Source organism: Chelmon rostratus, chromosome 17 (assembly GCF_017976325.1).
Source record: "Chelmon rostratus isolate fCheRos1 chromosome 17, fCheRos1.pri, whole genome shotgun sequence".
NCBI classification, from domain to species: Eukaryota; Metazoa; Chordata; class Actinopteri; order Chaetodontiformes; family Chaetodontidae; genus Chelmon; species Chelmon rostratus.
In genome coordinates, this window is record NC_055674.1 from 3,831,368 (window position 1) to 3,859,362 (window position 27,995).

Here is a 27,995-nt window from a genome sequence, read left to right on the forward strand (position 1 = left end):
ACAATTATACACTGATTGTACTGACAAAAAAGAGCTGGAAGACTCGTGTGAATCTTCATGTTGAAAACACATTAGAAATAGCCATTAACAGCATTATATCATGCATTGTTTTTTTTTTTTAAATGACTGCCAAACAATCAACATTTAAGAGGCACCTGTCAGCTGTCTTTCTGATCATGCATCAACCACAAATTCAGCTGCTCGAGCTTGGCGCAGAGAAGCGAGTCCACATCCTGCACGCTGAGGGACGCCTCGACTTTCGGGAACCCCCCTCGTCTTGTCCTGGAAGATGAAAGACCTGTCTTTCCGACACCAACCAGTGGCTTCTTTGGTTTTCTGGCCTCGCCAACATCCAGGAACTCCAAAAAACGTTTGAGACGCCTCTGGCTAAACCAGGACTCAGAACCATTCCGGCGATTGAGAGGAACCTCGAATATGGTCTCTAGCCGGCTGAAATGCAAGTACGAAATTCCAATCAATGGACAAGTTCAGGAAGTTAAGGGAGTATAACATGTTATCTATGTTGATGATGATGCACAGATGTCACCTTTACATTCCCAATATGGACCACAGGACCCTCAACATCAGCTGATGCAGCTGATTTAAGTAACAACATGATCTTTCCTCTGGTGCCACCCTCTGGTCACACTTTTTTCTGTTTTACTAGCACAATCTAAGGATGTGACACTGTAGCTGTCTCCCAAATCCATACTGTATATTAATTCTAAGATTTTGAGTATGTGGTGTGGTAACACTGGAAAAGTTACAAAATCAAGTACCTTAAAACTCGAGGAGCTGCTCAATGCTATAAAAACATTAATTGGGAATGTAGTTAAACGGCTCCAGAAACATCTCTGAAAACAAAAATGACGACTTATTGACTGCTGACTGACTGCGCAATTATTTTATTATTTGATTTTAGTATAAAATGTTGTCTTCCTGCATTCTGACTGCAAAGACAGTGTTGGAGCTATTTATTTATTTATTGGTATTTAGTGTTGTTTAGTTTAGGATTTAGTTTTGTTAGTATTTAGATTTGATTATTCTTAATCAATTTATTTGATTTCATTATGATTAGATTTTTGTTAGTATTCTGTTTATTTGTCTAGTATAGGTGTTTTCTTGTTTGTCATTTGTGGTTTTGTTTCATTTGGGCACGTTAGGGGTGCACCCAATGATATAAGTAGGGCTACGGTAAGGGACCAGCATGCACCTGGGTGGGCAAATGGTTTTTTACCGGAGCGGGAGAAGCACTGTGGAATGTCTTTGTTCTTTGCTTGCTCGCTGTTTGGTTAAATAAACCACGTTTTTTGTTGAAATTGAACATTTGTTTGGACATTACGTTTTTCCCATCCGCGTACACCACAAACCCATGGTGCAGCAGTGGCCCTTTGATTTTTTATGATTTGAAGTTTGGTTTGAAATTTTTTGTTGCTTGGACAAACGGCTACTACAGACAGTATACTATAAAGATTACAATAAAGTTGGTTTTACGGTTCCAAAGTCAATTACAAAGACGCGATGAAGCTGCAGTTCAATTTGTCCTACTGAATTTACGGTATATTTGTTAAAGACTCGTGACTTGTTAATCTTTATGAGTAGCAAGTGTTAGTGTGTCTGTGTTTATATGCATTTATAGTCAGCGTTACAATATTAACCTTACCTTTCAGGGGGTTTGCTGAAATTCTTGTTGGTGTAAATTTCTTCTAAACTGAACTCCTTCTTTTTCAGCCTGTGGTGTAACATAAAGAGAAAAAAATAAATAAAACGCTGTTGCCATCAGTTTGAATATTGATCTGCGTTCAATAAACAACAGACATGTATTGACACGGACATAAATTCAATGGTCGACACAGTGTGACCCAATAGAATTTGTCCTACTTTCAAACACTGAGAGAGTGAGAGTGTTGCACAGATTTGACTTTGCTTCAAATTATCAATCATGAACTTGTATATTTAGAGTTGGCACAGAATTTCTTTAATTTAAAGGCTGCAGCTATAAAGACCTTATAGAGCTTTGCATTGATCCAGCATTTAATGATAAATCAGCCAGAGAGGTAACACTAGCAAGAACACAACACTGACACATGACCAACCAACGCCTCACACTTAGAAAGAGCCATGAGGTGCCGTTAAAAGTACCAGAGTGAACTTCCCTGCCCAGGTATATATGTATATAGGGTAGTTACCTGATGGGTTTGGGCAGGCCCATGGGTGTCAGGTTGTTCTGAGGTTTGGGTAGAGTCTTACGAATTCTAATAGACGACACCTTCCCTCGTTCCTCATGCTTTTGCACCACCTGATGAAAAAGAAGATTAAATCATTCTGAAGGCAGTGCAAAGTATAACAGACAAAAGTATAGTTACATAGTACTTAAAAAAACTGCATTAGTCTGAGGATAAAAATAGGACTTTTAAAGAGGTTAAAATACATTGTGTGAAAAGAGCGTAAGACCAGGGAAAACCTCTTGAAGCACAGCAACTTTGATTTGAAAGCCATAATTTAATATTTAGTGGCATTTCAAATGTTACTGCAATATTATTCCTTTTATTAATCTACAATCAATAACTGCAATTTAATTACTAATAATTTGTCTGCCCTAACTGATATAAATGGCGTGGAAGAAAAATTTAAAACACTACTCAGGAGAACAAAATAAAATTTAAAAGACACAAACTACAGCCACTAATAAGTTAAATCAACACCTTTCAAACAGTTTCGACAAAAACTGAATATTCAAGCTTCATGAAGGAATGATTTATTGCATGGCTGCTGTATTAGACTATGTTTGTGTTACACATGAGTATCTTACCAGCTACTGAGTCCAGACAAAGAAATTTTAAATGTACATGTCATAACATAAACTAATGACAAATGCCAGAGTCAGGACTTTAAACTGCTTATTATACGGCACAGATCAGTCCAAAAATCACGAAGAATTCAATATAAAATGATGCATGGCACGTTATTACACCTGTCACACATAATGTCATTGCAGTAAAAATAATGTCTACCTTGATTTCTGAATCAGACAAAGCCTTTTCTTCTCTCAGCGCCACATCTTCAAAGTCCTGATTGGATGAGCTTGTGTCCTCGCCATCATCCTCCTCTTCACTCTGTTGTCGTCTCTCAATCGCACACTCCAAGGGGATCCCACTGCAGGAAAGCCAAGAGCTAATATTAGCATAGCATTAAAACATTTGAGCATCACAGGCATCATCATTAAATATCTTACTACACACTTAAAAAAAAAGCATGTTACCTGCTACTACAGTCCAAGATAGCACTAGAGGAGTCAGTTCTTTGGAGGAATCCTGAAAGGCGCCACGTGGAGGGGCTCGACATATATATAGAAGAGGAGGAGGTGGGAGAGGAAACGTGACTGGAAGTGCTGGGGCTGGCAGCAGCTCCTCTGCTGTCAACTTTCTTAGAAAGGAAAGCCAGAGGACTTGAAAGGAAACCGGAGGCAAGAGCTGAGAGGGAAGTGCTGGGAGAAAGTGCAACACTGGGAGACAGGTTTTGGGTCACGCTGTCATATGGAAGAGATCTTCTGGATGGATACACCTCCTTACGAAGGCACAGAGGGGCGATCTCCCTCTCCACTTCCACGCTGCAGACTGTGTGTCGACGAGCCCGCCGTAGGGATTTGTGGGCATGATGGACAAAAGAAGTGTGGGAAGACTGATGCTGGTGTGGTGTGTGAGTCCTGCTCTGATGCAGTGAATGCAGAGAAGAAGTCCAGGGCATGTCAAGGGGACGGAGGGAGGGGATCTCTGGGCAAGAATAGCTGCGTAACAAGCACCTTGATAAGCCATTTTCTGATGAGGATCTATCTGCTGTCACCAGGTCTGCATCATCCATAGTGATGGAGTTTGTCTCTTCATGTTTACGTGTCCTACTATTCAAAACCCTGCCTTTTCTCCTTGGCTTATTGTTAACCCATCTCGCCCTTGAACTTCGCCGAGAGGTATCAATGCTGCTGTGGTTACTGGCTTCATCTTCCTCATCTCTCACAGAAGAAGTACTCTTTTCCTTACCTTCCACAAAGTGCTTCATGTCATTATTGAATTGTACATAACAGTCTGACTGAGGTTGGGAGGGAGAAGGACCAGGTTGGTCAGTACTTTCAACAGGTGTCATTTCAAAATATACAGGGTCTATTGGGATTTTCCCTTTGCCTTCTTGAGACTCGTTTTCTTTGGTTATCAAATGAAGGTTAGGGATACATTGCTTTGTCTCCTGACTCCCTCCTGATGAAGACAATTTAACAGCACCTTGAAAACCCTTTCTGGGTCTCTTGGACTGCTGCGTCAGCCCCGTTTCCCTGCTCTCTTGGTTTTGAGCATGCTGAGAGGTATTAAAATCGGTGGGTGTGACTTCCAATGACTCCACTGGTAATGCTGATGAGGTAGAAACCACAGTGCTGTCTGAGTCTGTAGCTGAACTCACTTGGTTTGGTAATTTCCGTTTTAGTGGTTTCTTGTTTATATTCCTGCACCTTCTAGTGCTCTGGAGCTGCTTTATATTTGGACGGACGAGGACTTCTGATAACGGTTCCTGTTCGGCTTGTTTTGTAGAGGTGACTGTTACAGTTGTTTCCTGATCCATGCAGTCATCAGTGTCTACATCAGGTTTACCTGGACCCGTTCTTGTCCTCGGTCTTTTGCATGAACCACTGGCCTTCACCTTGCTGCTGCCCTTTTCATTCTCCTCTGATACACCACTGTTTTCACCCAGCGAGCAAACCAACATCGCATCACTCGAGGTTTCCGTCTGTGTGTTTAACACTGTTTCATTAATCATGGAGAGCATTTCTTGCCCTCCTTTTCCTTTCTTGTTGGCTTTTGTTGAAACAGCCTGTCTTTTTCTAGCAGGCTTTAGCATTTCTTTTCCCTCTGCAAGGGAATTAGTCAGCACAACTTCCTTTCTTGGTGGTCTTAGCCCTCTCAATGCGTCACTCTCTGAAGCCACATTTACCAGCTCTTGTTTTTTTGTATCCTTTTTACGTATATCCGCCGTCAATCTTTTCCTCTTCACAAAGTCTTGGGAATGACAATCCAGTTTCAGCTCCCTCTTTGCTCTCCCAAGATCAGCAGCTGAGTAAGTTTCAGGGTTTAGTTGACACTCCAGCTGCTGAGTGCCAATTGTAGGTTTCAGTGGCCGTCCAGTAGCATTCACGTTATTCCGGAGGCTTTGGCGCACCAAGTGGCAACTCTCCGTTTTCCTGCCATCATCCTCATCATCAGGTTGAGAACAGTCAGTGTTAGGCTGAGCATGATAGACTGAGGAAGATAACGACAGCGCTTTGTCAATATCACTTGAGTCAGCTTTGTTTGATGTGACTGAATTCAAGCAAGAAAGCTGCCCATCAATAACCTCTGGGTCAGACTCCTGCTTTTTGACTTCAGCTGTTAAAGTCTTAGAGGTAACCTTCCTTCTATTTCCTGTACATTTCCTGGGCAGTGGTCTCAGTCGAGCAGCCAGTTTGCCATTCTGCTCCTCCTTAGCACTGGATATCTTTAACTGGGATTCATGTGAGGCACTTACATTGACAGAGGGCTGTAACAGTATAGAGGACCTAACAACAGATTCTGAAACTTCCTCAGAAACAAAGCAGGGTGAGGGACTGTGTTGTAAAGGCACAGAATCAGGTAGGTTTTTTTCCTTCTGAGTTATTGCACATTCATCTGCCTGCTGAGAGCCGCGTGTTGGCAACTCCACATCAAATGATAATTTTTTACAATATTTAACAGCAACAGTTTTTGCGTTTTGTGCACCGTCTACTTCACCGAGCGTCCTGAAGTCCTGATTCTCACTCTCACTTTGTGCTTCAGGATGAAACATATCGTTTGGCTCTGAGTGCACACCATCAGATATTCCATCGGCCTGGAGCTCAAATTCACTGAGTTTGTCTGGATGGTGCATGGACGGTGAAGGACTATTAGCTCTGAAGAGTTTAACAGGACACATGACTATCTCTGTGAAACTGGCCATCTTCGACTTGAAGGACTGGAACAGGGGGCCGATCACCCATCCCTTTGGGGAAGATTCATTTTCAATAGTGTGTCCAACAGCCAATCCCCCGTATGTATCCATGTCAGGTTTAGTGGTGTCAAGATTCTGTGTGGTATTGTCAGAAAACTGATCAACTACATTTTCTGCAGCAGAGACACTTGTTTTTTTCTGTGGGCTTTTCTGGTCCTTCTGCCTATAATTAAAACAGAAAAGGGAAATTAGCCTTTCAACATATCAATATATCGAGTCAATACAAGATTTTGTACGTGGCATCCTACCGCTCACCCTGTTCATAAAAAACATATTAACTGCAACCATCCATGCCTCTTTTCCACTGGCTTGATACTATAGGTCATATGGAAAACTACTTGAGCCGTGCCTGCATCACAGACTGACCACGGTTGCTCACAGAGTAATTTTTCAATGTTACTCCTAACAGTTTTTGAAACCTTCTAGAATAATACAGTTAAAATGTGCCTAAAAAAATGTTTGTGGGAGCAGTTTTTCCAGATAAGTACAAATGTCTACACTTCCATATGAGCTAAATAATAACTATGTATACACAAGCTGAGAAAAAATGACTATAACACTTACTTATTTTGGTGCTCTGCTGCAAAACTAAAATCAAATCCATCCTGCAAAATAAATACATAAACACAGTTGTTTTAAGAGGATTAAGCAGTGTTTGTCTGAGCATTGATACCATCTGAGCTTCGGATCCAACTAACTGAACAACCAAGAAAACACTAAAATGTCTCCTTCACTTTTGGTCAAAATTAAACAAAGCACTGAGCATTCATGAAAAAATAAAAACGTAAAATACACTCCTATCTTGCAAAAAAATGAATTTCATTGCACTAAATCAAGGTTTTGAGAAAAGCAGATTTTCTAAAATTTGGTCAAAGACTGAGCATGCTCACTTTGGTACTACTTGTTCATCTCTACAATTTTGCACAACAAGGGAAAGAGAAGACAATGAAGAAGCTCTGCATTCTGTTATGTCTGTGGTCTGCGCATTAGTGGGTCACATTAAGACACTCGATTGCTTGTCTGTGTCAGATGCAGCAGACCGTGAAGGAGGATTAAAGCGCTCAATTAACCCTCACACCCCGTTTACTGTACAGGTCTCCAGTGTTAGCATACACAGCCCTACAGTACAGCTGCACAAACAGATTACACACTGAAGGCATTATGACATGAAAAATACCATCATGTAGACAGGCCATAAGATAGAGATTGGGAGACCAACAGAGACACAAAGAGAGCACATCTATAGCAAGAAAATATAAAACTGACCTTGTTTTGTGTCTCATGTCCATGTGTGCTTTCAACTCTTGGCTGCTTGGACTTTGACACTTGCACCTTCAAATCAGAGAGATGAATGGGCGCTGCATGAATAGTGATACATTGTGCTGAAGAGTATCTGCACAAGATTTTAAAAAGTTAAACTCCTACCATGCTCCTACTCTCCCTTTGTCGCTTTGAGCGGGACGGATTCTGTCTGGATGGTTTCTGAGCTTCTCTGCTGTCTGTGCTGCTCTGCTTTTTAGGAGTTTGTGCTCTGATCTCTTGAATTCGACCACTCCTTCTGTGTCCAGATGTTCCATCATTCGCACAGCTGCAAAAAAAAAAAAAAAACAACAGTAAATTTAGCCATTATACAGCATTTTTGTTTCAAATACAATGAGAAAAAACAGTACTGTAAGTCTCAGAGTTGCACGAAACATCAGTATCTATCTATTAGGGAGGTCCCATTCAAAAGTTTTCTGGCCCTGATTCCAATCTGAGTTTTTAGTAATGAGTATCTGCCACTATAGAGTCTGATCACTACTCATACTTATCTCATTAAAAACTGCAAAGTTATTAAGAATTAATTACTGACATGATATGGATTAAAGTGTAACTTGAAGAATGTCACTTTTGAAATTGATGTGTAGCAATCAGCTAGAGAGAAGACACTACAGATACCGGCTGCAAAGAGCACACAAACCCACCAGCAACCAAGTGTTATTTTGGTCTGCCATCAAGTTACAAAAGGAATTAACATTAATAAGTGACAGCTGAAGTGACCTGCCAACTGCTGTTTGACCATGTCATTTCAGAAGAAATGTTATAGGCTTTCTGCATTTGTGCTGCTCATCCCTGCTGGTGACAGAAGACACTTGAGGAAAAGATGGTCTTTTGTAATGTATCAGAACAGGTACAGAGACCACAGTGTGATGGAGATGTCTAAATCTGCAACATACATAGCACTATACCAGATAAACTCCCATGGAGAAAATACATTTTCTGAATACCAGCAACGAGGCAAGAGTTTGTACACTTAGTGTCTGCAAGTCCTAAATCATTCAGTCTATAAAGAACAGAGTGTCAAAACCAAGGAGGGGAAAATATACCTACTGCAAAAGAAACCAAAAGGTGCCAGGACAACTATACCTGGGAGTGATGGAGGAAAGGGGTAGGAGAGGTGGTGGAGGTTCACTGTGGGGAGGTGCACTACAGAAATGGTTTGGGGGAATAGCATCTTCATCCATTGGACAAACTATCTGAGGGAGTGGGTCAGAGGGATAAGTCAACATCCCCTTGCTCTCTCTTTCTCTCCTTGTCTGTCCTTCTCTGTAAATAACAACAATGGGAAGAAAAAAAAAAGCCAAACATGCGGCATATCAAATCAATATGAAAGCACTTCACAATACGTCTTAAAAATGAGGCTTCACTTACTTTTCTGATCTCTGGGATGGGGGTTTATTCTGAAATGAAAAACAAGAAGATGATTTGTTTTTATTTTGTTTTCATTTTCTTTAAATTGAACATTCACATGTAAAAAAACAACAACAAATGATTATTTTGATGGCCGATTAAAATCCTGATAATTGTCTCCATTAATTGCTTGGTATATTAAACGTCACAATATACCAAGCAATTAAGTGACATTTGAGCATCACACTTTTCTAAAGCCCAAAGTGACCTCTTCAAATCTTGTTTTGTCCCACTAATAGTCAACTAATTGCTAAAAATTGACTTGAATAACTTCATCTCTAAAAACAACACAGAGAAATACAGTGATTTTGTCACTCAATGTAACAAAGGTAGGGAAAAAAGAGAGATATATGTCTACTTAAAAATCAAATTAATTAGCTAGTGGACAATACTAGTCCAGCAGTTGTGAGGTATTTGTGAGACCATTCATGGAGAATTTGACATCTTATATTAATTCAGATTAAGACCACAGACACAGTCAATCTGGCTGAAAGGAAAGTCTTTCATAGAGTCAATCAGCGGTTTCCATGCCTTGTAAAATGTTTTACAGTTGTTTCTCACCCATTATGTAATTTTCTCTAGCGGTATGAAACGGAACCAATTAAATTTAAATATGGTGGAGGCTACTGGATAGCGTGTAAATGTAGGTTTAAGATAAACGGTGTAAAAGGAGATGTAAATTGAAACCACCAACTTAATGGTCAATATCACAACAATGATTAGGTTGAGGACAGTCATGTTTTGAATTTGAGCTCTCGGTCTTTGCCAGTCATTGTCGTTGGCACATCAGTGTTAGTTCACTTACACTACAGTCCGTTGGTGAAAGATTGGCTCCGTCGAATTACCGAGTAAACTAAGAAAATAAAGTCGGCGAGCGCATATCGGGAAGTAGCAATAAAGCGGGTTTTATAGCTAATAACGCATTTCAGTTCATGTTTTCAACCAAATGTAAGCGGCGGTTCGATCAAAACTGAGCGAGGTCTACTTGCTGGAATGGACAGTTTCATATTCAAACTTTTATATATAAGCTACCGTATGTTTACATTTGCAGACGTTATCGTATCTCGGACAACTATTATCATAAAAAATAGCGCGAGTTTAACATTTTAGCCACATTTCGCAGATCTTCATAGTAACTCCATCAGCACTGCAAGGGTTGGCTAGCGCCGATATCCATACTGTGTGTAACGTAACATACAATTTCTGTACCAGGGAATAGCCGTAGCCGGGAGCTGTCTTATCTCCTAACGCCTACATGCTTTCTAATGAATAACTGGGCATACCATCATTTCGTACTATAGTTGCATTCAGTTGTTACGATAAAATAACATTAAACAAACTTACAAGAAGGGTTTAGCAGGACCGCGGTCTAGTATTCCAACCTCACCGTAAACAACACACGCCGGACGGCGCCCTACAGTGACTGGTAGACGTATCCGTTTTTACAAATCCAACAACCAGACAGACGGATCATCCAATCACAGTACGAGTTAATTTTCCGCCCGGACAGCCCCGTTGAAATCTGACCAATTAGTGAAGATTCTGAGGTGTCGTAGATGGGGGCAACCAATTGTTTTGCGAAGACAAATGGCTCATAAAAATGATTCTTTTTTATGTCCTCGAATGACCTCGTATCTTGAAATACACACATTTTAAGCAGAGGCGTTGAAATTCACCAGTTAAAGCATAGCGCTTTGTCACTTGGATACTTTAATCGACAATTGTATTTCAACCAATTATATAAACTACTTATATATTGTTTTAGTTGAAATTGAAAAATATTGGAATTTCTAGTATCTATATATACCTATATATACAGACACAGAGAGAGGGAGAGAGAAAATACAGCCACATACTAAACAAATTCAATATTGCATACCAGTAAGTCTAGTTTGATATAAATCACTACCTTCAAGCAAATTGCACTATGTTTGCAATTCACAATCATTTCCGCTATTGATGAATCTGTTGATTATTTGGTCAATTGATTGTATAAGATATCCTAAAAAAAAACAATCCAAGAGCACAAGGTGATGGCAACAAACCTAAAAATATTCTGTTCATGATGGTGCAAGACCAAGAAAGGAAGCAAATTCTCACATTTGACACTGTCGAACCATCAAATGTTTGGCATTTTTGCTTGATAAGTGATTTAAATGAAATAGCTGCCAATTACTTTTCATTTATTGACTGTTACATCAATTATACTGCAATGATAATTTAACTCAGTGCATTGTCTAGTTACTTCTGACACTAAAAGCAAGCCCAGATTGTATTACAGACATTGATCTTTTGCTGACTCTGATTTGAAAAAATATAAAAAGAATTGAATTGGCTCAATATTTTTAACATCAAAGAGTCCAGGGAGGTACTACTGATCTATTAGTGACTACATGCAAAGCAGCTCAAATGTAATAACTACCAACAGTATCAAACTGTGAATACTTGAAGCTGTGTGCAGTTAAACTTTATCCTAACATCTCTATATTCTAATCAATATTGGAGTTTGGAAATATGCTGGCTAAACTGACAAACTAGTGCTGTAATATACACTGTGACAATTTACAGTGTAAGACTTACACTGTACACTTGCGCACTTAGACTGTAAGTGCACAAGCGTAATACACTATAGCAACAAGTACTGTGAGAGGTGTGAACTAACTACGTCCTCCATGAGCCTTGAAATGAACCCATGATGTGATTTGTTTCTCATAAAAACAATAAAATGGCTGATGCAACATCACATAGATGAATTATTTATTTAAAAACAATGTACAGAAAACAAAGCCCGTGTTAAAATAATAGATTTGACACCAAAGCCCTGGATGAAATGACTGAGGAGAGATTGAGAGCAAAACATGAATGCTGACAGTGATCATGACGGTTGTGATTAATTTGATGCTGAACATAAATCATGTATAGAGCTCAAAGTCAAGTCTCCTGGAGTTGTAGAACTGAGATCCCTCCTGGTCCTTCCTCCTGCAGTAAACTCCACTGCTGAAATAGCCTTCATCAACCCAGTCCTGGAAAAGAGGCAATAAGAAGATTAAAACCCACCTGGCAAGATTGAGGTTAAAGGCAAAACCAGCCTGCAAACCAATAATCTAGTAAACATAATGGGATTTACTAATACATTTGTAGGCACATAGGTTTGCAGGAGAAAAACAAAATAAACGGGTAAACAAATAAAACTGGGAAAATGTGTCAGTATATGTGCAAGTTAGAACATGTACTTGATTATACTTTAAAACATACTTGAAAATGTCACAAAGAAACAAATTCAACATTCACGTTTAATTGAGATAATAAGTCCCAATTCCACACTACATGTTTTCTCAAATAAACATACTCTGTTTTGAGTACTACATTACACTTGAAAAGTGCCACAATTAAGGACCCTATTTACACCTGGTATTAAAATTGGATTGGTGTCTGGATACATAATTCTGACAATAAACAATACAATTTTGCCTTTGTATTAACACCTGGTATTTTCAATGTGCGCTTGATATCCTCACTGAGATCAGATCTCTGTCAAAATCCTAATAGTTATTTTAGGTCCCAGACTCCTTTATAAATTCTGTGAAATACTAGCCTGGGAACCAGACAAATCTGCAAGCTCATGTTTCATTTGCTCAGGCAGGTGCATCCGTTACCCCTCCCGTTCGGACATTCATAACAGTTTATCTAATATGGAACAGGTTTAATACGGTGAACTTATATACAGTCTGTAGCTGTGGTGTTGAGTTGAGTTGACAACATTATAATAACACCAATACAAAATAGGCAGCGGGCCACAATTCACACTGCTTTTTGTATTAACGTTAGTAGTAGGTAGCTAGCTAGCCTCCCTTGGACTATCATTAAGAGGGCGCTAACAAGCTTTGCATTACATTTCATCTGAGCTTTGAGCTGTGCATGTTCTGCATCACATTAACTTGCTCAGTACTACGTCACACGTTTCATTTCTCTGATTGGATGTAGGTCTATCTAATTGCATCCAGCGGTACTTTGGTCTGCACACAGTACAGATTACATTTATACCTACCAAAGATCCAAACATAATGCATGCCAGACCACCTCCAGATGTGACCAGGCAGATCACATCACTTTCCGATCATGACACATTTACTCCTTGGATTAACATGCGTTTCTCCTTATCTGCATAATGTGGCTAGGCACAGATTGTATTTTAATACCAGGTGTACATGAGTTATAAGTATACTTATAAGTATAGTAAAAGGTATCAGTGCACATACTAAACTTCAATTGTTAATGTTCTGTTGTTGGACAACACTGTCCCACAAGCAAATTCCTGGTTTTGTGTGTTTGTGCCTGTAATAAACAGTCATCATACTCAGGTATGAATCAAATTAACTGGACTAAGACCAGTTTATGGTGGTCTTGGAGCACGAACCCATACCTGATTCTATTAGTCCAGGAATATTAGCTTTATCACCCCATCACCCAAACTGCTCCCACCACCAGCCATCACCCTGATGCTTTGGGAAATTACTCTAAAAATTTGTTCTGATCATGTTTAACACTTGTGTACAAAATCAGAAGGAATGACAAAGAGAAACAAAAGCAATGACAAAGACTTGGAGCTGATGCCATTGTCTAATTTGTGACACATTGTTCCATGTATATCCATTATCTCAAATGAAAACCATAAATTAGATATAATATACAACAGATCAAATCTGTAACCACTGAGGAGCTTCTTAGAAAAGCCCACTGGTACCCTGTATCGTCTACAAACTACTGTGAACTGCCTTTCAATTTCAAACTGCTGTAAGACAATACCTGCATCTGCTGACTGGTGAAAGGGCCGTAAATTTCCGAATTATCGTCATTGTCCCATTTGTACTCCCACATCACTTCATCACTCACTGAGAACAAGAAAAAAACTGGATTAAACAAAACAAGACATTTTGTGATATTGAAGGGAAATGTATACAAGAAAAACTAAGTAACCTCTTTTGTCTTCTTCCTCCGCTTTTTTCTCTGATTTGCCACCATGCTTGTCGTCAAATTCATCTGCGAACATGTCAAGTTCATCACCTTCTTCATCATCACCCTCATCATCATCATCATCACCATCACCACCGGCTTTCTGCTTCACAGCTGGTCGCTTGCTACTCATGCTCTTCATCAAATAGCCCAGTTTTTCATATGTTTGCTGATAGATCTCGAACATCCCAGATCCCACCAATCTGTCAGCGAGTGCTGTGAGCCTGTCGAGCTTTTCTGTATCCCTTTTGGTCTCCTCTGTAGGTTCACTCTCTTCCCTCAGCCTCCCCTTCTTCCGTCCTCCAAGGCCTCCTAGCCGTCGGAGTGCTGCTGCAACTGTCTCCCCAGGTTGCAACAGTTCGACCACAGCTTCTGTGAGCTGGTGCTGTGTGTAGGATGCCAGCGGGTCCTCTGCAGGCTCCGGCTCCTCCTCCTCTTCTTCTTCGTTTTCCCGGTCTGCCTGCTGCTCTTCTCTTTGTTTCTCTTCCTCAGCCTCATCCTCATCACCAGCTCTGCGTGTCCGTTTGGCTCCAAGACCTTTCTTCTTTTGTTTGAAAGGCTGTTCTTTTATTCTCACCTGCAAAAAGGAACACATGTTATTGCATTTGCTTGAAAAGTTGTTAAACATGAAGCAGAAGTCCCAAAAATGCAATTACCCAGTCAATGTTGTCAAGCCAGTTGTCTCTAATCTGTTCTTCCTTTTTGATGAAATAGTTTCCCTCTGAGTCAAAGTGTCCTTCTTGCATCTCTTCTTCCAGGTTGAAAGGTGTAATAGGAACTCCCTCATCACAGTCGATTGTTGCTCCCTCTTGGCCTGAAAACATAGTTGGTCTCAGGTGACATAATTACTGAGAGGCCGTGTTTGGGCAAAATACCATCTTGGCTAATCTCACGCAACTTGTATGTAGCAGAAATGTATACATTTTTCCCAGTGTCACAGAATTCTGCCACTTCCTGAATCAGTTAGCTCAAATTCTCACTATGGGGAAAACTGTAGGCTTAGGAACATGTAAATATATACTCAAAATTGTATGTGCCAAGGAAAAAAATAAAAGTAATATGTCGTATCAAAGCAAGCAAGACCACCTCTCTGTCATATTTTACATCATGGTTGCAGTTCAAATAATAAACAAAGACATACCCTCCACGTCATCACTGGCCAGAATATCATATTTGCTGCTGCTTGTGTCATCCCCTTCATCCTCTTCATCACTATCGAGGGAATGTTTGCCCTTAAACCTGGAGCCTGGACCACTAACAAGCTCACAACTCTAGTTCAACAGTAAAAGAGAGAAAAGAGACACATGATAAATTACATTATCAAAGCCTTAAGTGAAACGTGCACCAAAATCCCATAATGGACAAGACAAATCGGATCCTGCACCTGTCAAAAGTGTCCAACTAAAACATTTTATTTAAAAAAAACAACAACTATGACATAATTGTGTAAAGATAAATTAATAACTCCTCCTTATAATTTCACCTTGATAGTAATCAAGTATAGCTTTACTAGTGGTTAGTAGGTATAGTCGTCACTGGACCAAAAGCAACCGTGGAAGGTATTTGTTGGACTGCAAACTATACGACTGATCATGGTATTTGGGCTATTTAATGTCATTTGTGAATGAAACCTTGCAATTGTCGACTTATATGGTTGTTAGCATGCAATGATGTAAACGTGACAGCGCTACCTTTTTGTTTGGGAGGTCGTCATCCAGGTCAAACTCCCCGTTCCCGTCCTCGAACGTTACTTTCCTCTTCGGCATGGTGCTACAGAAGGCAAGACAGTGACTCTTTTATTCTTCAACGCAACTGTTACATCAGTGAGCTGTGGCATTAGTGAGTACCGTTATACACTTTGACAGAGCAGCTTCTTGTAACGTTGAGAATATGCGCGGTTACCACAGCACTCATGTTAGCCTAGTTGCTAAAAATGTTAGCCGACAACAGCAGCGCATGCAGAACGAGTAAAGCCCCGATCACAGTCCAAATTGTTGCTATAGTTTATATTTAGTGAGCTAGTACAACATAACCTGCATATTCCGTTGGTGTGAAAATATACCAACAAGGCTAATGAAATGAGGTTTAGCTGGAAAAGGTGGCAAAACCTGAAATAATTCAAGCGACGTTCGTTTTCGTTTCTTCTTCGCTTGTTTTCTTCTTCTTCGTCTATGATAGTTCGTAAATAACGATACAGTGCTTTACCGCCACCACCTGGTGAGGGTTGTAGATGGCGTACTATATGTACGGTATAAATGGTGATCGTTAAAATAAAACCCTTTCCACAATGTGACCCAAACCCAAAACTCAAATAGCACAAGGTCCAAGCAAGTTTGAAATTTTAAGCATAGTTTTAGATGCACAGAGGTTTAACCTATGATGAAAGGATTTTGATCAGCATTGTAGGAAGGGCCCCACAGTAAATAAGGCCGTGTAAATCTTTTCAATGAGGACTCTTTTAGATTTGGAATTCCTTGAGGGCCTTCAGGATTAAAAGGATAAGTGTGTGTCACAAATAGATGCAAAGAAATATGGAGGCATTTTCAAGAGGTCATGTGATGTCTGTGTGTCTTTGCTTTTTATTGATACAAAATTATTCTTATTTAGAGATGAATAAAGAGAGACATATTTGGGCATGACATTGCTTTAAAAGCAGAGAAGAGAATTTGACACACCTGATAAACAAATGTTCATTCACACACCATCAGAGATTAAGATAAAACTCATCAGGAATCAAAAAAGGTAACAGAAAATGTAGAAGTGAGAGAGCTGAGGCAAATACTGTACATCAAACCTCAAACTCCTCTCCAACACCTAGCATCTCACTTCCAGGCAGCAGTTCCTGTCAGGGGGGATGGCTTCGACTCCTTGGTTTGGCTGATCAGACAGCTCTGGGTCGACTCAAGCGTAGAGGAGAGAGAATATAATGTGTCAGGATTTTGTTACCAGGAAGTGGGTCGAGTTATTTATATTTCAACACTCGTCCTCTCGTACCCGAGGGAGAACCGGTGATAGTAACTTGAAACTATATATTCAAACATTGTCCGGTTCTGGATGCATCGAACTGATAGAGAACAATTGGCTTCACGTTTAGGAAAACCGACGACCAGAAGAAAATATCTGTAAATGTAAATAATGTAAAGGCTGTGTGGAAGGGTACAGTGACCTGAGAGAGAGTCAACATTGGCAAGGTGAGTCTGAGTCACTGTTTATGTTTATCTATCTATCTATCTATCTATCTATCTATCTATCTATCTATCTATCTATCTATCTATCTATTTATTTATTTCATGTGGTTCCTGTTTGGGTTGTTGATGACTTACATCAATTTATTGTAGGAATGAAACATTTCTAGAATATGCTCTTCTGCAGTTTTTAGTATAAATACACACTAGAAGTATTAATATATTTTTTAAAATGTTTAAAAGTTAAATGTACTTTAAGTATTAAAATAATTGCTATGCATGGGAAGTGTTTTACTGTTGTTGCCAGTAATCTAGTAGTCTCGGTGAAGCTTGTTTTAACTCAATTATCTACAGTTTTAGGTAGTTTAATCGAGTATCTCTCAACCTGAAATGGTCAGGCTCCTCCAAAGGGTCGCAGCATAAATCTGAGGGGTCATGAGATGATTGATGGGAGAGGAAAGAAGGAAAAAGTTTGTGAAATATTATGCATTTTATATTAGAGTTCTCCAAATCTGAGAAGTTTAGAGGGGAAATGTCTCTAGCTAAAAACTCATGCACATATGAAACATGACAGGAGCCCCAAATAGAAACTGCTTTTGTTGTCAGGGTCACAAGCTAAAAAGGCTGAAAACCACCATTTGATCTTTAATAAGTCACCTTATTCTATTGGGTTGTCATGTGTTTTGAATGTATAAATGATTAAATGAATGTGTAGTGGAGTAAAAAGAACAATTCTCCCCTCTAAATTGTTGTGAAGTGGAATTACGAAGTAGCATCAAATGGAAATACTCAAATAAATACCTCAGAACTGTATCTAAGCAGAGTGCTTGAGTGCTTATACTGTAGGAATATTAGAGTGGACTGAGTGCTGCTTCCACACCATAAGCATGCAGATAATTGGAGGATATTAAAGATCTAATGAACTGAATTTAATAGAAAAGTGATTACAACATTTCTGGAGTATTTTTTTCTGCTGTATGTTTTTAGTTTTTTGCTTCCTATGTGTAAAAGCACTTCCTCTTCTTCAGGTGTTGGGATGAAGCTCCATGAGAAGATTTTGACTCATTACCTGTCATGCACCTCTCCAGTAGATAAAGAGGGATATCTCTACAAAAAGGTTTGGAGCATCATAAAACAAAGACAACGTGAAATGACTAAATCTTGGTAGCAAATGCAACAATCCTGCTTCCTTTCCTCGCAGAAAGAGCGAAATGCCACCTACCAGCGGCGGTGGTTTGTCCTGAAGGCAAACCTGCTGTTCTACCAGGAGCGCCCAGCTGACAGACACCTGCTGGGTGTCATCGTGCTGGAGGGCTGTGCAGTCCGGCGCTCGGAGACTGATGGACAGTTTGCCTTTTCTCTGGCGTTTGAAGGGCCTGGAATGAAAACCTACAGATTTGCAGCAGGGGATCGTCAGACTCAAGAGAGCTGGGTGAAAGCTTTGCTGTCAGCCAGCCACTGTTACCTCTCCCTGCTGGTGAGGGACCTGGGGAGGCAGTATGAAGGTGTGTTACCAGGGCTCTGGCCTTGTTCTCTTTACCAGTGCCCACTTGTATAGACTAAGGTTTATGGGTTTTTTTGTATCTTTTATAACTTTTGTCTTTTATTGGCTATTTCCATTCTTCCTAGCATATTTTAAATGGTGCCTGCAAATTTCTCCTTGGAGATAAATAAAGTATCTATCTATCTATCTATCTATCTATCTATCTATCTATCTATCTATCTATCTTTAGTGTTGTTGTTTTTTAATGTGTTTATTCTGTCTTTTATCACTTCATAAACATTTCAGAATAATTTCAGAATGAGTTGACATTTTGGGAAATAGTCACTTACTGATGGAGTTTTAGATGAGAGAAGATCACTCTGTTAGATATGACTGCTTAAATATATGGCTACAGCAAGCAGCTGGTTAGCTTAGCTTAGCACAGACAGTGGAAACAGAGGGAAACAGCTAGCCTGGCTCTGACCAAGGTGCCTACCAGCACCTCCAAAGCTGTTGTTTATGAGCAGAACTATTTCTTGGTACAATGCCCAGCACGTAACCCCTATAAAACCACAAATTGTTATTTTTACACTTTGGTTTTTGTTCAGATGAAACAATTGAGATATAACATGTTAAATTATTATCTTCGCTGCAGGTGGAATTTGTTGCCTGTTCCCAGTCTTTGTGCTAAGCTAAGCTAACTGGCTGCTGATTGCGCCCTCACATGTGGCATTGATCTATAACTCTCTGCCAGAAAATTAATATGCGTATTTCCCAAAATGTCAAACTATATGAAAGGTGCTACAGATAAATAATATGTATTATTAACTATTATGAGTAGCCTATGTTTCCTTTTTTTAGTAATTTCCTGTTTTCCATCTGCAGAAGCGAAACAGCGACACGGCTCTGGTGAATCCTGTCACGGCTCCTCCGTCAGTGCCCTCAAGTCCTCAACCAGCCTCTTGTCCCCGGTGCAGGGGCCAATGACAGCGGTCAGGGAGGGGAGAAGCTTCAGTGCCGGCACTGTTTTACAAGCACCCACTAAAGTGGTGGCTAAAAAGTCCCCCAAACTGTGGCTCAGGAGAAATGCTCACGTCACACCACTGAATGGACCAGCACCTTTGTACGGCGAATGGCCTTTGGTGGGTTTTGATCCACTTGAGGACTTTTGCAAACTTCATGATTACTATGGCCAGGAAGTGAAGAAAGCAAGAGAGGAATGGCTGAGGAGCCGACAAGCAGAGGAGGAGCACAGTGATGGAGACCTCATCGACCTGGGGTGAAAGAAATGGCCCTTTAGAGACTGTTTCAGAGGAAGTGAGATGGTTCATGCACGTTAAAAAGGAACTGAACCTGAAGTGTTGTGCATTATACTGTATTTAAGATATTTTGAGGCCGAGACAACCGTGAATGTGCTAAAGTTCCTCCTTGTCATGTGATGAGTTTAGATAATTTCTATGTTAGATTTGTTTTACAGAAAGTTGCAGTTTCCCTCATTTTTTCCTGAGCCAAGACAGCCTTAAAGTATGGCATAAAACAGAGAACAGCAAGGAATCCAGACACAAAGGGTCAGGAGTGCACATCTGCACATGAAGCAATGTGCCGATGGGCCTTTTTCACAGCATTCTGTCCAATGGTAATATTAACAATGTCTCTATTCTATTTAAGTGTAAGCTATGACAGTGTAACAGTGAGCCAGCATGCACAATAACAGGACCCTGAAACTGAAGCAGCTCAATGGAATTCTGCCATCATTTTATCATTTACACTTGTGCTTCTCCAACTGCGACATGTTGATGTGTCTTCCATGAAAACGCCTATTCCTTGTTTGTTCTCATGCACTTCCTGCTAATTGGAGCCTGCACTCCTGCTGCTAATTGCATTAAATTACGTACTGAACAGTTTCATCTTCCCATGTGGTACAATTACCTATTTCATCCATGGCATAAAAAGGCTTTATGAAGCAGTATTAAGCAAAGAGTATTATATATTTTTAATTGCATGATGAAATAAAATTGTTCTGTTCACTTGAATAGTCATAATCACTCATTTGTTGTTAATGTCCTACTGTCGGTCTGTGAGATGAGACTGAAGCGTAGGAAGTTTTATTTGCTTTCCCTTTCACCTGAACAATGAGCCTTTGAAGCATCAGCAGAGGGCGCTGCAGGCACAGTGTGCTGACTGAGCTGCAGCAAAGCACCTGATTCAGAGAGTTTAATCATAGCAGTGTGATTCAGTCAGAAATAGCACACTGATATATGGAAGCATGCAAGAGACAAAAAAGGAAGCAGCTGCAGTTAAAACAGGTTCAGTATTTCTGGAAAGTTTAATTGAGTTACCCACTCGTTCACTTGGATCATTACAACATGTGCGACTCTAATTTCCATTAAATCCACTGTGTTAATTAGACACAGCAATTGCTTCACAGGCAAATAAGTGGTAGCGTGAAGGTGTAATAAGCTTTAGAGTTAAACTGATCATTCAGCTGCCATGCATCCACCAAGTTCAGTGTCACCAGACTGAAAAAAGCAAAAGCTGACATCTGAGCTGCTCTTAACCTTAAGATTTATTGAATTTATGTAACACAATGCTAAATGGGATCGAATAACAAAACAGTGCAACCATAGGCTTGTAGGTAAGCAAACACACCAGAGTGTGACATTACAAGCCATGAAGTCTCCCATGTTACACATGTCACACGTCCTTAAGGTCTTCCCCCTCCATAGGATGAGCTGGGAGCTTCTCCACATTCCAGACCCTACAGACAGACATACCAATCATCTAAAAAGTGATAGATGGCTTCAGACAGGAGCGTGGCCGGACGTGTCACATTACAGCTACAGTCCCCCGAAATGTACACACACCTGTATGGACACATTTCCTCACGATAGCAGCATGTAAACACATCACAAAGTGTTTGGGATTTTTTTTTTTAGCTGTGTCTTAAAGTCAGCAAACTGCAGCAGCTGACACATCTGTGAAAAGTTTAAGATGTCAGAGCTCAGTCCCATTTTTTATTTATCACTTCTGACTCATAACATGTAGAAATGAGTGGACCAAATCTGCCAAAACAGATAATTATTTTTACAGAAACAGGGCTAAACAGAGAAAACAGAGAAATCAGAGAAACAGCTGAATTTGTTTCTGAAAAAGTTGCTGCAATGAAGGTAGACATAGAATAAATTATTGTTATATTTTTATAATATCAGTTATTTAGACAGCAAATCCATGTCAAAGCAACTCAAGCAGATAAACCCTTCAAATGTTATAACCATCTCTTGATCAATATGCACAGATATGCAGTCACTGTCTCTTAAAGTACTGAATATAATGAATAACCCTCCTCTTAATGTGCAGGATTAAGGGACTGTCTGTTTATATAGGCCTTTGAATCATTGAAGAGCAAAAGCATCATTCAAGGCCTGAATCTGGTCTGTTAGTGGTCATGTTCTGTTGTTTTATACCTGAACTGTAATACAAGGGGTATTTAAAAGTTTTGTTTCACAGTGAGTGTGAAGCCAAAGTGGAAAAGGACAGTTAACATCAGTTTAAACCGTACGCCTCCTTTTCAAAGGTTGAAATCACAGTCAGACCATGTGCTGTGACATATTTCTTTCCTGCAACAAGGTGGTGATAATCAGCTGAACCAGGGGTCAAAGGTCAGCAGGCTGACAGCTAGCGCCGGGCTCTGGATGTCCTGAACACCCAAGACAAACAAATGTCTGTCTAATCCAAATTACCGCAGGAGTGGAAACCAGCAAAGAGCAGAGACGTGACTCATGATTGACCATGAGAGTGTGAGAGAGAGACGATCAGTGGAAACACAAACAGCCACAGAGAGCTGAGAGCAAAAATAAACGCCTCCAACAGACGAGATTAACAAACGAAATCAAAACAGATTATCTGAGGCACATTTGGATATAAAACCTGAAAAAACTAATGAAGGAAAGCATTTTGCTCTCAGGGCCCGGCACGTTGGCAGGCTGTCAAGTTTATTTAGCTATTTTGGTCGCCCTCAGCTGTCCCTTTTATGTTCCTCTGGGAATGTCTGCTGCCATCACCCTGCCAAGTAATCCCTGTATATTTACAGGGCGGGTATACGGCGTGAGGAGGGGGCCCCGGGGGCAAACAGGTGGGAAAGTGTTCATGACCGAGGCAAATCACCGAACACACACCTTTGTGTTGATGAGAAAGCAGGGCGGCAGCCAGAGGTTAACAGTGCTTTCACTTGTCTGGCATGTTGTCAATCAACACTCATCCTCTGAAAAAATAACAGGAAAAACAGATTTCTATAAACCAGCAGCGGGTTCAAAAACACGACTTTAATGAATGAAACAGGTGCTTTGATATCTGAGTGAATTCAGCTACAATACACAATATGCACTGGTGGAAAGTAATACTTACTCCAGGACAGTAATAAAGTATTTTTCTTGAGTAAATCCATTTGCATGTTATACTTCTACTACCTTTCAGAGGCAAATACTAGACTTTTTACTGCATCACATTTCAGGTGTGACAGATGCACTTAAGCGTGATTTCCCATTTGAATTAATCTGATGGTTTCATTATAATAATTTAGCACTGTTCAACATTTCACAAAAAAGCAATTTTTTTCCTCTTTCCTCTCCCATTAATCACCTCATGACCCCTCAGAATTATCTGGTGACCCTTTGGAGGGGTCCGACCCCTATGCTGGGAACCACTGGGCTACACTATTATATATAGTATTAAAAATTAGCTCCACCTCATTCAGCTACAACACTAAAATGTCACATGCTGTATACCTGCAGTACCAGCAGGACTACTTCTGCTTTTGATATTTAAGTACATTTTGGTGATCGTACTTTTATTTTTTGTGCTTCATAATCAAAGATAATGATGCTAATGACTGCAATGCCAAACATAACGACCTGATGATGACAAACAATGTTGATGATCATTATGAGAAGCTCTAGTATTTTAGTTGATTTATAATAAATCATTCTTAATTCACCACAGATGATGCAATATCCCCAAGAGTTGAACAAGAAAAGTAAATAAAGACGTGCCCTTAATAAATGAAACTAAATTGCATTAATGCATCAGGAAAGACAAGAGAGGAATCTGTAATGTATATGAACACACTTACTCACACTTCTATGTGAACATGTGTATCCTAACATGTATAATTAGTCTTTATTTCACCCCGGTTATTTAGAATATTGCCTTGTGCAGTTTAATATTTGTTCCTCTTTATCGTTTGTTGTGTGAAGAGATTGATTCACTTTAAGAATGACCCAGATGCTTTCATGCAATAGTGCGTATTTGGCGTCACTACAGAGCCGCCTCCATCATAACTTCTATGGGAAAATCCCAAGTTTGACATTAGCATCATTACTTTGTCACAACTTAAAATAAGAAAGCCGAGCCGTGCACATAGAGGGTAAAAGCTGCATCGGTTGCTGAGGGTATAGAATGTTTGTGTCCCAGTCTGTAATATCGCAATGGACATCACGAACCAAAAATAAAGTCAGCGGGTGGCCGCTGTGCCTCTCTGCAGGCAGATGGAGGTGGACAGACGGAGGGTGGGGAGACAGTGTCCAGTGGTCCAACAAGCATCTATGTTCCGAATGTCCTTATTAGTCCACGTGGGACTGCAAACCTGCAGCATAGTCCCTCAGCTATCAGGTTTACTTAATTCCAAGACTCCTGGGTCTATTTCTGATCTCCTGTAAGATGATATGCTGCCCCACCATTCTGTCTCCTTCACGTTTGCCATCAGTTCATCCTTAACCATCCTCCCTCTCCCTCTCTCTTTATCCCCATCCAAACTTGATGCTGTGGCTAAAGTTAGATTGGCGTGCGGGGGTATATAAGCCCCCGGGGATATACGTATAACGCGGCTTCACACTATCTTCTCCTTCTTGATCATCCAAACCTCCACTCATACCGTCTCAAGATGGTGAGTACCAGGGTTCCCACATGTCTGCACTCCGCTGGTGGAAACATCTACAGGGGAATTAAACCAACCCTATGGATTAACTCCACTTTTTCATCCACTTTCTGATGAGGAGGAAGGATTTTTGCATTATTGTAGCTCTTGGTGACGCAGTTTTAGGGATGCTTGGGTGCTAATGTGTTGTAAAATTCTAGTTTTGCATAATGCAATTCTGAATGCATGCCAAACTCAAACATCTAAGGACTGCACGTATGGTATCCCAACCAGGGGGTCAAGACCTCTTTAAAGGATAACAAGATAAATCTAAGGGGTCTTGACATGATCGATGGGACTTTTCAGTCTTTTTATTTTTGTAGTTTTACCAGTTTTTAGGCTTCTAACAAGTATTCAGCTCCCTCCCACAGCACTCAGTAGCATCACTGTACGTTTTTGAACTTACTGACTTACTTGAAGGTCTCACACCTGTGTTCGTCCTCCAGGCACCAAAGAAGGCCAAGAGGAGGCAGGCAGCAGGAGACAGCGGCTCCTCCAACGTGTTCTCCATGTTTGAGCAGAGCCAGATTCAGGAGTACAAAGAGGTGAGATTTGTCCGCCCACACAGCGATACTCCATCCCTGCAGGAGCCCCCTTTTTTGTACAGTGTATGAGCATCAGTCCTGGCAGCCTCAGACAGCATTAACATCAGTGTTTCCTCTGGCTAGACCTCTGATTCTGCATTAAAGCTGGTGTAATTTCTGTTACGTATCTAGGAGACGGCAACCAAAATTAGAGTTTGGTGCAGCTCTCGGATCCATTTTCACAGCAGTTGCTATTTTGCGTGCCCCCCCCCACTTCTCCCCTGATAATTTAATAAGCATGAGAATGTCATTAGGAGGAGCTCTGAAGTTTCTCACACCATCTGAGGCTCTCCCTCACCTTTGACCCGCCCAGCAGCTGTCACTCAGAGATCTCCTTAAGGCTCTCGCTGAAGGCCGGGAGGCCAAGCAGAACAACTGGACCTCGATAGGCGTGTTTCCATGCAGAGCACAGAAAATGAGAGAGGACAAAGCTTTTGTACTTTGTGCACATTTATTGTTTTAAAAACGTTTATCGCCATTTGTGCTCGCCTCCAGAGGAGGAGAAAGTGCAAAAGTGAGATGTGAAGGGTGCGTGTTGGAGTTCAGTAAGGTCAGGGAGATTGGATTTTATAAGGATTGGCTGTCAAGAGATAGGATAATGATGGTGTGTGTGTTTTCTGTGCGTTGCCTATGGATATATCTGCTGTGAATAGAGGAAACATTCCGCCTGCGATAAGTGATACAGGCTTCTTGAGTACCACTCAGGGAATGTATGACATGGTGATTAGGATGATCTTAGCACGTTGCACAGAATGATGGAAAGATGGCAGCAGGTTAAGGGGGGGTGTATTTTGTATCTGTCGTCGCAATGAAAGTGTGTGTGTGTGTATGTGTGTGTGTGTGAGAGAGAGGGTGAGAAATAGGGAGGCAGGGAGAGAGGGTGATGAGGAACAAGTTCAAGTCCAAGGGGTTATCTTAAGTTTCATAGGCGTAAGTTGCACAGGATGAGCAGATCAAACAGCTGCACCCTAATGATACGCTCCCAGATTAACATGTAAGAAAAGACTCAGGGACACCTTAGGTGCCCCCACCAGCCCACCCACCCACCACCCCAAGGCCACGACAGTCAGGTCTGACTTTCTGGGGGGGGGGGGTGTGCACTATTTCCTCAAAGATACTCGGCAGCTGCAGCTTTAATCCACACAGTTTGCATTCCTTCAAGTAACCTCTGCTTCTCTTCTTTTTAGGCTTTCACAATCATTGACCAGAACAGAGATGGTATCATCAGCAAAGATGACCTGAGGGACGTGCTGGCTTCAATGGGTGAGTGGCGTTGGGATAAATCGACGGAGGGGGGGAAAGCACGCGTGACCTCGTGTTTCACGGTTTCTTGTACTGATCTGTTCAGGCCAGCTGAACGTGAAGAATGAGGAGCTGGAGGCCATGATCAAGGAGGCCAGCGGCCCCATCAACTTCACCGTCTTCCTCACCATGTTCGGAGAGAAGCTGAAGGGTGGGCATCTCGTCTTCATCAGCTGTCACTCCCACAATGTTTGACATCTATATATATGTATATTCAGTCATCAGTGGTAGATAGTGCATCTACTCAAGTCTGTACTCCACTACATTTCATAGGGGAACATGTACTTTTTACTCCACTGTGTTTATTTACAGTAACAGTTTCAGTTTAAGATTTCATATAAAAAACACAATCAGTGAATAACATGAGGCATACTTATAGATTAAACCCCCAAACAGTGTGTGAAGTGGTTAAAATTAGCTCCCACAACAATGATAACGAACCAATAATCTATATAAAAATATAGCACTGACTGGGCTGTTCTGTAAAATGAGCACTTTTACTTTTGATACTTTAAGTGTATGTTGTTACTACTACATACCCCTATACTTTTACTCATAATAGAGTAATTTCTTTGTGCATTTTTGCTGCTTTTACTTAAGTTGTGCTTCTTCCACGACTGTCAGTCAGTGTGAAGGTGAGCTAACCTCTTCTTCCTGTCCTCATCAGGTGCTGATCCAGAGGACGTCATTGTTAGCGCCTTCAAGGTCCTGGACCCCGAGGGTACTGGAAGCATCAAGAAGGAATTGTGAGGGCTTTTTCTTTGAATGATTTAATGCTCACCACATCTTTGCCTGAATAGGATGAATTCTAACTTGATAACACTCATCTGTGTGTTCGCCCATTCCAGCCTTGAGGAGCTGCTGACCACTCAGTGCGACAGGTTCTCCAAGGACGAGGTAAAACCAGCAGCCTGGCAGAGGAACGCCACATGTTTTACTCAATATGTCCCGAAGTGCAGGGCTGGAGCCAGTCATCCACCTGCCTTTATGAGTTTAGTCAACAATCACATAGCCTGTGTATCTCAGAATAGATGATTTATGATCATGTCCTCATTGTTTGCAGAAAAAGTGATCAATTTCACCCATTTTATGAGGAGGTCGTCCCCTAATTCCACAGGGAAAATGTCATTTTGATCACAACATTATGATCATCCATCCATTCTTTAAGACTGAGTGCTTCTTTTTTTAAACAGTTTTTAAAGCATATTGTTTGAGCAAAAGATTATTAGTTGTCAAAACTTTAAATGGCTTTATAATCCTACAAAATGTGCCAAGGAATTTTAACATAAAGACTGAGTAAGATCGTGCTGAATTCAACCCTCCTTTTCTTTCTCAGATTAAGAACATGTGGGCCGCCTTCCCCCCAGATGTTGCTGGCAACGTAGACTACAAGAACATCTGCTACGTCATCACACACGGAGAGGAGAAGGAGGAGTAAAGAGCAAGCTAGAAGACAAGAAAGACAACAATCCCTTTGCTATTCTGCCTTCCCTGCCCTATTCTTTCCTCCTCTTCCTCCCCACTCACCTTCTGTGTAAACCCATGTGCTCAGCCGCTCATGTTCAAACCAAAGACTTGTCACACTGGCATGAGAGTGCCGCTGCACATGGGATGTCTATGTTTGCTTATGGGGAATAGGGGTGATTTTCAATAAAATTATCCTGTAACATCATTTCCATCCA

General features: G+C 40.7%; 4 protein-coding genes across 5 annotated transcripts; 2 read left to right on the forward strand and 2 right to left on the reverse strand.

The window, feature by feature from the left end:
• Positions 1-82: 82 nt before the first annotated feature.
• Positions 83-10,188, reverse strand: prr14 (proline rich 14). Its single transcript, XM_041957185.1, has 11 exons — positions 10,120-10,188; positions 8,737-8,765; positions 8,452-8,631; positions 7,471-7,633; positions 7,312-7,377; positions 6,610-6,650; positions 3,263-6,208; positions 3,015-3,156; positions 2,190-2,299; positions 1,664-1,732; positions 83-450 (listed from the first exon to the last, which is right to left on the reverse strand). Exons 3-11 carry the CDS (start codon positions 8,592-8,594, stop codon positions 159-161), a joined length of 3,972 nt encoding a protein of 1,323 aa, XP_041813119.1. The 5' UTR covers positions 8,595-8,631; positions 8,737-8,765; positions 10,120-10,188; the 3' UTR covers positions 83-158.
• Positions 10,189-11,518: 1,330 nt separating this feature from the next.
• cd2bp2 (CD2 (cytoplasmic tail) binding protein 2) lies at positions 11,519-15,947 on the reverse strand. Of its 2 annotated transcripts, XM_041957241.1 has the most exons (7): positions 15,897-15,947; positions 15,480-15,558; positions 14,930-15,059; positions 14,445-14,602; positions 13,753-14,365; positions 13,582-13,667; positions 11,519-11,798 (listed from the first exon to the last, which is right to left on the reverse strand). In XM_041957241.1, the coding sequence occupies exons 2-7, from the start codon at positions 15,552-15,554 to the stop codon at positions 11,688-11,690; spliced, it is 1,173 nt and encodes a 390-aa protein (XP_041813175.1). In that variant the 5' UTR covers positions 15,555-15,558; positions 15,897-15,947; the 3' UTR covers positions 11,519-11,687. The 2 variants fall into 2 exon arrangements, with proteins under 2 accessions (XP_041813175.1, XP_041813176.1); XM_041957242.1 differs by lacking the exon at positions 15,897-15,947 and having other exon boundaries at positions 15,480-15,883.
• A 747-nt stretch (positions 15,948-16,694) lies between these two features.
• Positions 16,695-20,472, forward strand: pheta2 (PH domain containing endocytic trafficking adaptor 2). The gene is made up of 4 exons (XM_041957622.1): positions 16,695-16,979; positions 18,002-18,090; positions 18,175-18,478; positions 19,342-20,472. Exons 2-4 carry the CDS (start codon positions 18,010-18,012, stop codon positions 19,737-19,739), a joined length of 783 nt encoding a protein of 260 aa, XP_041813556.1. The 5' UTR covers positions 16,695-16,979; positions 18,002-18,009; the 3' UTR covers positions 19,740-20,472.
• Positions 20,473-24,250: 3,778 nt separating this feature from the next.
• On the forward strand, positions 24,251-27,985 carry mylpfa (myosin light chain, phosphorylatable, fast skeletal muscle a). Its single transcript, XM_041956220.1, has 7 exons — positions 24,251-24,397; positions 24,874-24,972; positions 26,199-26,274; positions 26,360-26,464; positions 26,981-27,059; positions 27,162-27,210; positions 27,650-27,985. Exons 1-7 carry the CDS (start codon positions 24,395-24,397, stop codon positions 27,749-27,751), a joined length of 513 nt encoding a protein of 170 aa, XP_041812154.1. The 5' UTR covers positions 24,251-24,394; the 3' UTR covers positions 27,752-27,985.
• Positions 27,986-27,995: the final 10 nt, after the last annotated feature.